This window comes from Schistocerca americana, chromosome X (genome assembly GCF_021461395.2).
Source record: "Schistocerca americana isolate TAMUIC-IGC-003095 chromosome X, iqSchAmer2.1, whole genome shotgun sequence".
Taxonomy (NCBI): Eukaryota; Metazoa; Arthropoda; class Insecta; order Orthoptera; family Acrididae; genus Schistocerca; species Schistocerca americana.
Genome location: NC_060130.1, coordinates 802741264 through 802755607, shown reverse-complemented (window position 1 = coordinate 802755607; position 14344 = coordinate 802741264). Strand labels below are relative to the sequence as shown.

Below are 14344 nucleotides of genomic sequence, written 5' to 3'. Positions count from 1 at the left end.
TTCCACACACTCACCTAGATTGTCACCAAAATGTACAAAACTGTCAAAATCTGCATCCTCCAGTAGCGCTAACTCATTACCTGACACCTTCTTCTTCTTCTTCTTCTTCTTCTTCTTCTTCTTCTTCATCATCATCATGATCATCATCATCATCATCATCATCATCAACAGTAGTCCCTTCCAGTAACACACCAGATGTACAGAAATGGTTGTTGATTGTAGAGGATGACACCAGCTGCCAAGCAGCCAAAAGAAATTCCACAGCTTGTAGTAAGTTAACTGAGAGATTTTCATTTCCTGCATCAGTGAGTGGTATCTTATGTTAAACCAGGTTTTTTTCTACATTGCACTTTGAAATTTGCAGTAATGCCCAAATCAAGTGGCTCTAGAACACTGGTACAGTTTGGAGGGAAAAATTCCACTCAAACATTTTCCAAAACTATTTGGAATGGATATGCTGCATGTCGACCCATAGTCATCCAAGAATTTGTATTTCATTTCTATTCTGTAGGTTTTGTCTTTCACCTTTTAAACACCTCAGATTCTTAGACTGTCCTGTCACAAGTGGGGGAAGTTTGTCAGCTCCACCTGCATCTGTGGCCAGAACTGTCGCATGAATTTTACTTTTCTTCCTTCCACGGCATGACCCATGGTATTCAGCTAATGTTTTACAAGGAAGCAGACTGTAGAATGTACAGATCTTGCCACAGTTTTAGACACTTTGAGATTGATAATCCCTTCAGATACCTGGCAGAACCTTGTCAATTCAGTGTTGCACTGTGATATCGTACACAGCTTTAGATTTGCCAGAAATTGTTCTAACTGTGATTTCATGATTTATAAATCCTTCTAACTGTCCCGACAGGCCTTGAAATCAGCAGTGATGTGAACACTTCTGCTAAATCTATCACCTCTGCTTTCAACATTAAAAACTCGCTACTGGTTGGTAAAGTTGCACCCCATTTTTGTTGGAACCATTCAAAAAGTGCCTTTTCCAAATCTATGTCTCTCTCCTCTTGCTGATGGCTGTGTATTGTTAATTTTGCAACCAATTTTAAAAACCTTCTCAAAATACTGTTTCTTTTGCTGATGGTAGTTTGTAATATGGTATAGGCAAGTCCCAAATCTGAAGCTATTTCAGATTTTGTTTTGTGTGTAGCACCCACCTTGCATATTAATTTTACTTTCTGATCTGCATAACTTTTCCTTTTTATGTTCTCCATGACTGATCAAAAATGACTGAATGGTAGAACTACTGCTCAACAATAAAAGTCAGTCGGCAACTTTCAACTTCAGTCGTTATCACATAGGAAATTCTTGTATTGAAAACAACAGTGCCAGGAGTGTCTTGTTTCCAAGTCACCTACTCTGGTTTACCATGGCTTTGTGCCTTGTCTCTGCGGAACGACCCACTCACAGTTCTTGCGTACATCAACAAAGTTAAAGAAAATATCACTGGGCTTCTTTTCAAACAACAGTGCTCATTACAAGTACACAAAACTCAGTTTATTTCACTGGAATTTGTTACATATATCAGCATATTACATAAAAATGTGTCCACATATATAAGTTTTAATTAACACATTTTTAAATTATATTTTGCTGGGACCTATAAAACTTTATGTACAAATAAGAATTACACAGAACAGAGTGACACACAAATCAGGTTCAGTTGTTTCTTCAGCTCAAACGCAAGAGGACCCTACAGCAATGGGTTCTGTTTGCAGATGATTCTGTTTAATCTGGAGAGGGAGTATCACCATCCTTTCACTTGGTGCACTTCTGTGTCTTGTTACAACCTTTCAAATACTGTAAAAAAGAATCAGTTTGATGGTTCCACTGTTCTTCTTTGAGGGGGCATCATTTTAAGAGCACATACCTCAATGCATGTGTTTTCTAGGCATAAGATGTAGCCCTTTTTTGTTGTGGATATGGGCCTGGGTTCCATTTCATAGATGATGGTGATTCCCAGACACACAGGATGAACACCTGCAAAACATGGACATCTTGTGCAGAGTTAATTTCAGTTGAGTATGCATGGGATGCTCAAGGCCAAATGACTGAAGTCCTAAAACTCACACCACAGATCGTAATCGGTCTTTAGAGGGAGTACATCGAGTGCCGTCACTACAAGCCATGCTGGACAGCCTGATATGCAATATAAGAACCTCTTGTGCCAGCACACAGAATAAGTGCCAGCTAAAGCCCTTGGCATGTTTTTCCAGTATATATTTGTTTGTATTATAGTGCTGCCAGATGCATATTGATCAACACATTACTGTTGCCTTGTTTTGTGGATCGTCAAAATCTGTTAACTTTTGGCCATCGTGTGTAATATAATCTCAAAAATATACGTAATCAGTGACAAAGACAAATCAGTATGACAATCGCATATTAAATGAGCAGTACTGATGTTATGACATTAATGAAGAACTTAATTCCTTTGTTCCAACATATCTTAATATCAATTTACATTGTAGGTTTCTTTCTTTGCTATTTTGTTATTAGATCTGGCTTGATTTTCTATCGACGTGGTGTAAAAGGTACTGATAAGGCTGGAAAAAGTATACTGTATGATTTTGAATCTCGCATCAATGCAGCTGTGTTCCCATCACTTCAGGGTGGCCCACATAACCATGCCATTGGTGCAGTGGCTGTAGCATTAAAACAGGTGAGTGAGTGTAACTGAAAATAATTTTATTATGTCTGTTATGATTCTAGCAATACTATCTAAGACTGCACTGATCCATTATTTTTCATTAGGCTAAAAAATGTCTAAGTTGAAATATTAATGAGTTGTTACATCACTAACATTATATACTCCTTTATTTTCCTCTTAATGTTCATATGTTCATTGAAGTCTGTCACATTTTCATAAATTGTTTCTTAAGGGCAGTACGTGGCCTTATATTGACAAAGTTAAATTGAAATAAAAGAATGTATGAATATTTATAAATTTTTGCACTATGCTTGCATAATTTGGCATTTGTTACGTGCGTGGTGATGGTATTAGTAGATTTCACACTTACAGTAACATGGACAGATACATACACACATCTGTACGTACATATTGCTGAGGGTCTGTTGAGGAATAAGAGTAATGTTTGCTGAATGTTATGCCACATCAACCTTACATCTTAGTTTGGAAATAGTAGATGAAAACTGCTGACATAAACAAGAAACTTTTGTTGTAAAAAGAGAAAGGTAAAAGTTATTGGCCTGGCAGAAGAAGAATGTCTTTTACTACTACAAAATTTATATCTACTATAAACTACTTCACACAGTTAGTAGTCACAAATATCATTAGATGTGGGAATAGGTGGAAGTCAGGAGAGTTCTCAATCTAGTGAATAAGATAGACATACCAGCAACTTGTATTTCAGATTACTCAAGATTTCCCCCTGCCAAAGCAACTTTGTAGGTGGATGCATTGTCCTGATGCAGGGCGATAGTCTTCTGTTTAAATCTAGGCCTCTTCTCAAATAACTTTTCTTTAACCAGTTAGTCCCAAACCACCAGGACATTAGATACCAATCATGCCTACAGTTTCCCATCCCTCGGAATGGGAATCACCAAACTACTTCTATTAGAAAACAGACTGAAGAAAGGGAAACCTATGTTTATGTTGACTGGAAAGCACCCTTTAAAATTTCATAGTAGCAAGGTAAAACATAGGTAGCAAAAGTTTGTGTACAACTGGTACAGAAATGAGACTGTTATAAGAGCTGAACACGGTGTATACGATCCGGGACAACCGGGAGATCCCGGAAAAACTCGGGAATTTTTTCATCCAGGAGAAAACCAGGAAAAACCTGGGAATTTTTTAAAATTCCAGGAATTTTTCATTGTTTTAGTTTTTAGTTACATTTTTGTAACTTTGACTAGTAAGAACCAATACTCTAACAAAGAATATTACTGTATTACTGTATCTCACTACTGCAGAATAATACTGCAGCAATAAAACACAAACAAGAGAAAAAAATGAAAATAAAACGTAAGTTTCAAAGGAAATGCACCATATACAAGAATAAAACACAGTGCTAATACAAGTGTGTGCCAACAGCAAAACGTGTCAAAGCCCTTAGGAAGACTATGCAGTGTTTCATAACAACAAATTGTCTCTGATGAGCATGAAGTCACTACTGTTTACAATAGATTTCTTTGAGTGGTTGCGACTGAGCTTATGCGCGTGTGCAGTTCAGTCGCGTATGAGTAGTACCTTCTCCCGCTTCTGGCTACAGAAGTGTGGCAGTTAGCTGTACAGCCGGCCGATGTGGCCGTGCGGTTCTAGGCGCTTTCGTCTGGAACCACGTGACCACTACAGTCGCAGGTTCGAATCCTGCCTCGGGCATGGATGTGTGTGATGTCCTTAGGTTAGTTAGGTTTAAGTAGTTCTAACTTCTAGGGGACTGATGACCACAGATGTTAAGTCCCATAGTGCTCAGAGCCATTTGAACCATTTGAACCAGTTAGCTGTACAAGCAATTGCAGCAAGCAGCCAGATGCTATCTGTAAAAATTTTGCTGGTGTGCCTAAGCTGGCAGATTCATGTATGTTCAACAGGCCTGGAACTAGGGGGCAGGGGCAAACCGTGGTATCTGCCCCTGGTGGCAGTTTCAGGGAGAGGGAGAGGCGGCACCAAATTCATATTATTGAGGAAAAAGACCTTGTTTCACGAAGCGCCCACATCCGTCGCATCTAGAAGTAAACTTTCCTGTAGACAAAAGGGGACGGGTCTATAAGAGCTGAGCGATTAAAGCCGCAAGGGTGAATGACAGTCGCTGTTTATGTGGTTGACTGAGTCTGCAGATGATCAGCGTTGTTATAACTACTAGCGAATTCCATAGATTCAGACTACTAGAGTGGAAATAAGCGACTAACAGGAATAACAGGCAACTAAGATTATGTATTCCCTTCTCCGTGTATCCAAGAAAATGAAATTTTGACAAAACATTTTTGGCTAGACCGCTACACTACTAAGGGCCAGTTATACAGTCCCCGGCTAGCAGCCGCTAAAGTTCTATTCTGGGAATAGCACGGAAAACGCGTTGTACGAACACGCAATAATGCCTAACTGGAGAACAAATGCGGGATAACTAAACCGGTGATTGTGGCAGGGTTGGTGAAGTTAACCAGAGAATAAATTTTGACACTGGCAGGAATAGTTACAGAATTAGTGGTGACAATATTGTTAGTCAGAACGAGCAAGGAGAAGAAATGAAGACTCTCACAAATTACAGAATAATATGATGATTCCAAATTTATATAAAAATTTTGTACTAGTACTTTTCGATCTCGTGCTTCGGAAACTAGAGAGTATGAATGAAATGTGAAACTATTTTCTGACATAAAACTCTTTGCTTGTAGTAGGCCTAATATGCATTTGATATTGGTACTTTGTGAATTATATTCTGTTGTGTTATAAAAATGACCATATGTGCCAAAACAGTCTCGTTTATTTGGTGCGTGTAACAATTGCTGCAATATTAGGCAGGCATATTTCATTTTATCTAGCACACAGTGACAAAATACATGTAATCAGATCGAGAAACCGCACCACTCTTGGGTACTATTTGTATTAACAGCTTTTCTGGTAGTAGACAACCACATTCCGTTTTTTCGCGTAGCAAAACGTTGACGAACTTTGATGAGGTAATAGATTCTTTCCCAGAAAGGAAAGTATGCTGTATAAAGCTGTGGCAAGATTAGAGAGAGAAAAAATGCTAGGACTTAAGGATTGAAGGTATGTGTACTGTCTTGCTTGTCTCTTGTCTTTACTCATTTTATGTATCCTATATCTAATTTTATGTTACTCAAAACAGCAAGTTATTAGCTAATAGGCAGTAAAGACTGCAAATTTTCTGAAGAATTCTTATTCTCCCAGTTACAAATAATCCCATCCACCATTAATTGCGAGATTTTTTAAAGAGGGGTATGATGTCATACCGGCCGACTGGGAGTAGGAGAGGCACCACAGGACATTTTAATTTCCACTGGCCTGAATATAGTTTGATGGCACCCATTACAAAATATTACACGTTTGAATTCCACAGAGCGAAATACAGAGACGTGCGATGGAAGAATGCTGTGTTGAAGAGGCGTGGCACTGCACTTCGGCACACTTAAAATGTAATAACATGTCTTACGTTCCCTCGATCATATGTTTTATGTATCAGACTCATCATAAAGATGTGCGCTACAAAATAAACATATTTTTGAAAAGTCGATTTTTTTAAATTTTTGGTGTCCTACCTCAAATGCTTGAGGGAGGGGGAGCGCCACTATCTAATATTGCCCCAGTTCAGAAATATCGTAGATCCGGACCTGATGCACAGAGCTGTCCGAGTTGTAGTGGGGAGGTGATAGTATCCACGTGATTCGTGTTTATGTTAAGTGATTTTGCTGTTTCCTCTTTGTTTGTTGCTCTCACATCCAATGAAAACAAAACAGATTTCTGTGGAGCCGGGAGCTATCAAGTGAATTAAAATACATTCATATAATTATGGAAGGCTAAAATATGTTATTCGTTTAAGATTTTATTTTGTTTCCACCGTTCCGACAGTCAAGCATTAATTGCCTTGCAGAAAAATGAAGTTTTTTTGTTGCTTTGTTAAAGAAATTTGTCTTTTATTAATCTTTTCTGCTGAGACAGTCAATTTATTTGAAATGAAGTGTTAAATTCCACACTATTGGCTCGTTTCAACTGTTCGCTACATTTCAAGTTCACATTTTCATCTTCTAGTGCGTATAGCATTATGCCATAATAAAGAACCAAAGATGAGGTAATGTGGTACTGGTACTCCAAGAAAATTTACATCTGAATCTGCACATAAGAATGTGCATTTTAAGCCGTATTGTGCATTTTAGTATGGTTCACAGAATTCCCATGCTCTTTGAGTATCCTCTAATGTCTTGTTTCTTTTATGACATAATGTAAGATCTTTTAATGTTTTACACGTAAGAATGTACGGGCTTCCTGCGTCATCGTAGCTGCGCAAGTGCGGCGACGCCTGTCATCTGGCGCAACTGCTGAAATGAATCTATTTCCAACAGGTCATGGGAAAATATTCCAAATGGTTGTTTGAAAAGCGTTACTTTCAAGTAAATTAAATTTCCTTTTACACAAGATGAACTCTGTGAGTGAATGTCCGATGAATTACTTAAATCACAGAGAGTTTGACCCTCACTCAAAATTCAAATCTTTGAGAACGACCATTTAGAATATTTTCGAGCCCAGAAGGTCAGACATTTATGTCATTAAAAATTCTACTGGCACATTTGTGTGCACAAAAAAAGATCAACATTATGTGTGAAAGCTTAGCTTCTCTTGCAGCTTATTAATCTTACAGACCAATATTATACGTGAAAGCTTTTCTTTTCTTGTAGCAACCCTATGTATATTAATTTAAACCATTACCTTTTCCTATTTGTGTGTTTCGCGCTACTTAACAGTGATTTTGCTATTGGCTGACTACATCACATGTCCTATGCTCTGAATATCCGCTGACATCGGCTGGCAAGATCACTTGACATGAGCTACGACTGGCTTACAAAAGCACATCGCAGTCTCGATTTCAATCCTTCGGAAAGTAACATGCGATGTTAGGTGGAATTTGAATTTATACTTTCGTAATATGAAAATGTGCAGTGTACATGTTGCTGCACATCAGACATCTTTCCAAAACGTGTTTTTTCCCCTGCGTTTCGTTTTCTAAAGTACCGGGAAATTCTACACCGGTGTATAAAACCACAAGCATTGAAAGGATTGATAAGTTTTACAGTTCCGAGGAAAAGTATATTGTTACTTAACATGGAAAAAGTGTTTTCATCTGGGAGAAAGTGTATTTTTAACTGGGAAATCCGGGAAAGACCTGGGAATTTTTTTTCGTCATTCACATATACACATTGCTGAAGGACATGAATTGGAAGCAGTAGCTGAGAAAAGACTGAGCAAAGTTTTGTAACGTATATTGAGTAAGCAGTAAAGAAAACAAAGGAGAAATTGGCAAGGGGAATTAAAATTCAGGGAGAAGAAATAAGATATTTACAGCTTGCCAATGAGATTATAATTCTATCAGATGGTAAATGACTTTGAAGAGCAGTTGAAGGGAATGCACAGTGTCTTGAAAAGAGATTATAAGATGGATTTCAACAAAATTAAAACAGTAATTAAATGTAGTCGAATTAAATCAGGTGATGCTGACTTAATTATATTAGGAAATGAAACTAATAGTGGAGGAGTTTTACTATTTGAGTAGCTAAAGACTGACAATGGCCAAAGTAGAGAGGATGTAAAATGCAGACTGGTAATAGCAAGAAAAATATTTCTGAAAAAGAGAAACTTGGTAATGTTTAATATAAATTGAATGTTAGGAATTTTCAGAAGATATTGAGTGTAACCTTGTGCAGAAGTGAGATGTAGATATGAAACAATTCAGTCAAGAAGAAGATAGGAGCTTTTGAAATGTGATGCTATGGAAGAAGGTTGAAGATTAGATGAGTGGAATGGGTATATGATGAGGTGGTTCTGTATAAATTTCAGGAGCAAAGAAATGTAAGAGACAAATAGACGAAAAGAACAGCTTAGTCGATAGAACACATCCTGAGGCATTAAGGTATAGTTAATTTGGTAATAGAGGGAAATGTAGGGGGAGAACTGTATCAGAGCAGTCTTAGGCATGAAGATAATGTTTATGGTAATGTTAACATCAGAATTGGTAGCTGAATACAAACTTTGCTTACATGTACTCATGAGAAACTTCTGTTTTGTGCACTATCTCCTGATATTTAAATATGTGTATGCATCAGTTATCATAGTTGCGCTTAATTTTGGGACTTGATGTCAGAGTTGAAATATTGTCTCTGCTTGCCTTGAGACGTTTTATAAAAATTTTTGCACTGTATGTGATATGCCCAACAGAATGTTGAATGAACAACTGTTTGAGATATAGTCCAGCTCCCTGTTTTTGTGGACCTGTGCTACCCAAGTTTCTTGTTGGAATTATGTAAATCATCTAAATTTAAAACTAATATATGATAAAGGGTTGTCTTTTAACAAAAAAGTTTACACCAAGTCCAAATACTTTTACGTTTCATAATTTTCAAGTACATAAGCTACTAATTGACAAGTAAGGTACCAGAAAAGAAATCCTAAATTGACTGGGGATCGAACTTCATACCTCTAATTACTGATTATGCAGTTAAATGAATTTTGTAAGTAGACATGACTGTCTTAAGGAGGATAGGGTGGCACAAGGTTGATAACCTCAGGAAACTCAGTAAGAACACTAGACTAGGATTTAGTTGATCTTCTTTACAGTTCCCCACTTGGTGACTGCCTATTGACTTATAGGGCATTCTTCAGTGATCGATGTGAGGCGAAATGTGGAGCGTTATGTGTTGGAGAGATTGAGGGCTTTACTAAACTGCCTGGATCATGATGGTGGTGATCAGTTCTTTTGTTAAAAAAATAATCCACCATTCTTAAGGTGTGCTACCTATAGAAAAGGTGAATGGCTGCTGAGCTTGAATGTTGTTAGAAATTAACATTGAAAATTCACCCACTCATAGTGAACTCGAGCAAGCTGTTGTATTTTGTTGCCGGTATACTAAGTTGGGATATGTAACAGGAAAAGTTCATTATAAGAGAATGTATTTCTAGTAATTAAAATAAAGTGCTGTACCTTTGAGAAAATATTTGATTTTTAAGTACAAAACTGGCAAGAACTTAGTGGCCTGTACAGTCACTTTAGTAGAGCTACATTTTTTTGAACTTCTACATAGCCAAATGTCTTCACATGTAAGGAACACGATGAAAAGAAATAACTTTGACAAACATCTTATTAGTGTGGAGTCAGTAAACACCTTCATGTACAATAAAAATGTTGTTCCATGCAGTCCTCAAATGTATGTCTCATTACATCCATCCGCTCCAGCAGTCTAGTTTTGAAGGCCCACACACTGTGTAGTGGAGAGTCAGTTAAGACTTACAGGGTGGTTAATTTTAAACTTTCACTACTTCAGCCAGTCTAGATGAAAAACTATTTAATGTGTAGGTACCCAACATTATAAGAATTATGTTCAAACTGTGTGCTGCTGAATTTACATTGTTAGTGGTTTTATTGTCATGACTTTCCATTAAGCGCTGGTGCTGGTACAGTGACGTAGGGCTGAAACACAAGCATTAGTGTGCATTGCAGTTTGAGACAGTCAGCATGGTTCCAGACAAGGTGAACAATGCTGTTGCTATTTTCGAGTATCCTCCCATGAAAGTAATGTGGAGAGGTACTCTTTCTACACTGAGGTTGAAGAATATGATTCAGAGTTTTGAATTAACTGATGATATGGGAACTGCCTCTGGGAAAGGCGGCTGAGAATACTAGATGCAATGTGCAATATTCAAAGAGTACATGAGCTGTGCCATGTCACATGAACATTCCACAGTCCACTGCTTGAAAAAATGTTGCAAATAATTGTGAAATGGTATCGATAAAAACTCACTGGTGTGATGCAGATATTGGCATAGGCTTTGCTCTTACATTTTTTGCATGGATTGAAGTTGACAGCATATGCCCTTAGAACATTCTGTGCAGGAATTAAGCACACTTAATTCATTATTTCTCTTCCACATGTCCTTACAAATGTTTCCATAAAGTTTGATTGGCCTACTATCACTTGTTTTGCGTGGGAACCCTCTTGGGTAGTGAAAAGAACATTTCCTAAAAAGAAGCTGCGAAAATGACTGGTCAGTGGAGCAAACTGGAAGTTATTTAGGCAGTTAGCTGGTTTTAAATATGAATACACTGTTCCAAAGTGGTAAAACGAAATGGTAAATGTTGTGCTGTGCAAACGTACACTTGCTGGCACAACAGTGGATTATTTTGTTTGCTCCGGCAGAAGGTTGAGCAGAACTATAACATATAAAATGTTAGTTCACTTCTTTACAATATAGAAATGAAGATTTACTTAACTTTGTATTATCAATTTCCACAGGAATGTTCTGAATATTTACATCTGTCTCTTGAATATTGAAGTATCACTTGATGCAGACAAATTTACAAGATTCTCCACTTGAAGAATAACTGACAGTGTTCACTTTAACGTTCTGCCAAAGCATTTAATATACTGGTGGCCTATATAAGGTAATGCTGTTGTCTTAATCATTAACTGCGAACTGGGCTAACCACTCCTCTGCTCAGCCATGTGGTGGGGAGAAACTCAAGAAGGTGGGGCTGCATCAGCATTTCTCATACATGGGTGTGACATGTGGCAACTGTACCTCTGTGGTTTCTTTGCGAGGTGCCAACCTGGCTTTGGGACCCTGCTCCTCAGACGACACCACAATAAGCATAACCCACAATGCTTCTGATACATGTCAGTTATTAAGTTGTTAATTCATCCACAAATTATTTCACACTGATATTAGACTTATTAGCTTACTGGTACAACTACAATGCTATTCATTGAAATAAAAGACCAGGAAGGATAGGAAATAACAATATTTTACTTATAGTAGGAATAATACATGATCAGATGTGTAGATGATTTGTAGGTGCAAAATTTAGTGGACAGAACTGCCACACCTGGAAGCAGCAATGGCTGTCACCAGACTGGGCATAGTCAAACTGGGTTTGCCTGAGAGTTGTAGATATGTTATTAAACACTGCTTCAACTCTATTTTTTTTCAGAACAGTTAATCAGTCATAGTGGCTGGTGATTGGTGGAATGCCAGTGTCTCAGCAACCAGACGTTTCTATCAGCTGAGATATCTATAGTATGTGCTGGTCAGGGCAGCATTCAAACAGCATAAGTGTTCAGGTAGGTCAGGAAAACAAGAGCAACATGTAGTCTTGCATTATCTTGTTGAAAGAAAATATCACAAAGACCTCGAAGACAGGACATAGCCACCAGATGTAACGCATCTCAAATGTAATATCTACTGTCCAAAATAGTTACTATGTAAACCAGAAGTTACATGTTGTGAATCAAAGACATCCCATACCATCATGTGAGGTGCTGGGCCTGTATGGTGATGACAAAATGCTATCTGACAATGTTCATTCTTCCTGGAGACTGTACACACGGACACCACCATCGTGTTGCTCTAAGCAGAACTGGGACTCATCTCAGAAGACAATGTGGTACACTCCCCTGTCTAGCATTTTCATTAGGTGCACCACTGTGGGTATGCCTATCTTTGCTGTTCTGGCAAGGGAAGCCACAATGATGGTAACCTTGCTAATAGCCAATGGTGCTCCAAACATTGTCGCTCTGTGCATGTAGTTAGTTGTTTTACTGAAAGCAAACGGATCTCCTGACTCGAGGTACATGATGTAGCTGTATGATCCTTCACAGATGAGTGAACAATGTCTGTCATATCAGGCACTAGTTGTGTGGGGCCGTTAAGATCCTGCATGGAATTGAGTGTGGCCTTACCTGTGAGCAGTAATATAGCCAACTATAAAACGCTGTCTCTATAGGCCGCAATCCTGCTGTTGTTGAATTCCTATACGTGGCGGAAAATATTACAGTCTTCTCATAAAAACCAACATTTAAAAGCAATTTCTGAATGACAAACCGACTGCATAATATTTTCTTACATACAGAATGTGGGTGGCGTTACTCCTGCCTACTTCATGTAGTTGCACTGAAATGATAATCATTTGCTTTATGTTGTAGGTTTTGTTTTACGTTTCTACATTTGATGTTGGTTTTATGCCATCTTCATATTGTTGCAATTTTAATGCTCAATCAAGTTTACTTAATGCCAGAACTAATGTTTGTCTATTGAAACACATTGCATAACAAGTCACTTCGCACACTACAAATTCTTACGTCTGACTGAAGTCAGAATTATCATGGTATCCCTGCCTCAGCATTACATTTTTGTGGTTTCCCATTTTTCTGTCTTAAAAACTGTCTGCATTCCACCATGATAAAGGAGATGATGAAAGTAGATTTGTGTTTTCCATCATGGATGTTGAGCAGATAATTTCCCAGTAACATGTGTTACACCCAGAAGGTAAATTTTGGAGTGGCAAATGATTTTTTACTTAATTTTTTTCAGTATTTACATGCCGTATTACATGTTTTATCAACCACGTCTTCTTTTATTTAAGTAATTGTATTGTGTAGTATGTATTGTTTAAGAGACATGCTTTAACTGCCTTGATAAATATTTTGGTTTTCATTCATTTCCTTGAGTAATTTATTGTGCAGTTTGATTCTCTGGTAGTAAATAGTACTATTTTGAACCTTTCGTTTAATTTTTCTTGGTGTGTAAAAGGTTAACATACAGGGTGCTGATTCTTCTGGAATACTTGGAATTCTCAGGGAATTAAATTTTACCTGGGAAAAACAGGGAAATCTCACAGAATTTCAGAAATTTCATAAAATCTTAGGGAATTTTCTGTTTTTTAACTTAACGTTGTAATTCAATATTATTTAGCTTTATAAACCACTAATTTTAAAATACCTAGTATTTAAAAGTACTACTTATATGAATATTGGCTCAGTCTTAATACAACTGCATTTCTTGTCGGTATTTCAACCAAATATCAAAGGTCATTGTAGCCAGTAGCAATACGGTGACCACACATTGTCGCCAATGTCATTTCGGTTCTCGTTTCAAAACCCAAAATTGGCTGTATGTCACTTGCACTTTCAGATAGGACTCTTCAAATCACCATCTCAGGAACAGTGGCGTTCTTGAGTTTATGGAAATTTACCAGCAAGAAATACATTTATGGATGTATTTGCTTATGATTTTATACCTTATTTAAAACTTACTGATTTCAAAATATGTAAAGTCTTACAGCCCACCAACTTCTTTTTTGTGTTTTCCTTCTTTTTGTTTAGCAGTGAAAAAATATAATTATTCATGCTTAGAACTACAAAAGCACTGGCTGCGATATATGTGTCATATATGTTTATGTTGGCTGTATACTAGTTAAACTGAAAGTTGTCTTGAATGTGTTGGCATCGCACCAAAAATATTAGCCAATGCTGGCACCTGTGTGCAGTCAAAGGGAACAGATTCTTGCGTTGCAACATTTTTGACGTGTAAAAAGTGTATTGCTAAATAATGGTTTTTTTTGAAAGTTAATAGGCTCCAGTGATTAAATTTTATGGTCACATTGCAATTCTTAAAAGAAAGGTAAGGTAAAAATATTTTTTTCAGTGTAACATTTATTACGTGTTTACGAGGTATTTTCACAGCCAGCTCTAGCAAGTATGTGTTTTCAACATATGATATGAAGTCAACATAAAATACATTATGCATCTCATGTTTACTAAAACTGATAAAGCAGGTTACTGTTTATAAACATGAAACCAGCTTGATCCG

The 14344-nt window shown here is 37.4% G+C and overlaps 1 protein-coding gene across 1 annotated transcript in view; it reads left to right on the top strand.

Moving 5' to 3' along the window:
• Positions 1 to 14344, top strand: part of LOC124555216 (serine hydroxymethyltransferase, mitochondrial-like) — a 128328-nt gene that overhangs the window by 97936 nt on the left and 16048 nt on the right. The window contains exon 7 of the mRNA XM_047129066.1: positions 2509 to 2671. Within this exon, the coding sequence (XP_046985022.1) occupies positions 2509 to 2671 (163 nt within the window). The remainder of the gene's footprint in view (positions 1 to 2508; positions 2672 to 14344) is intronic.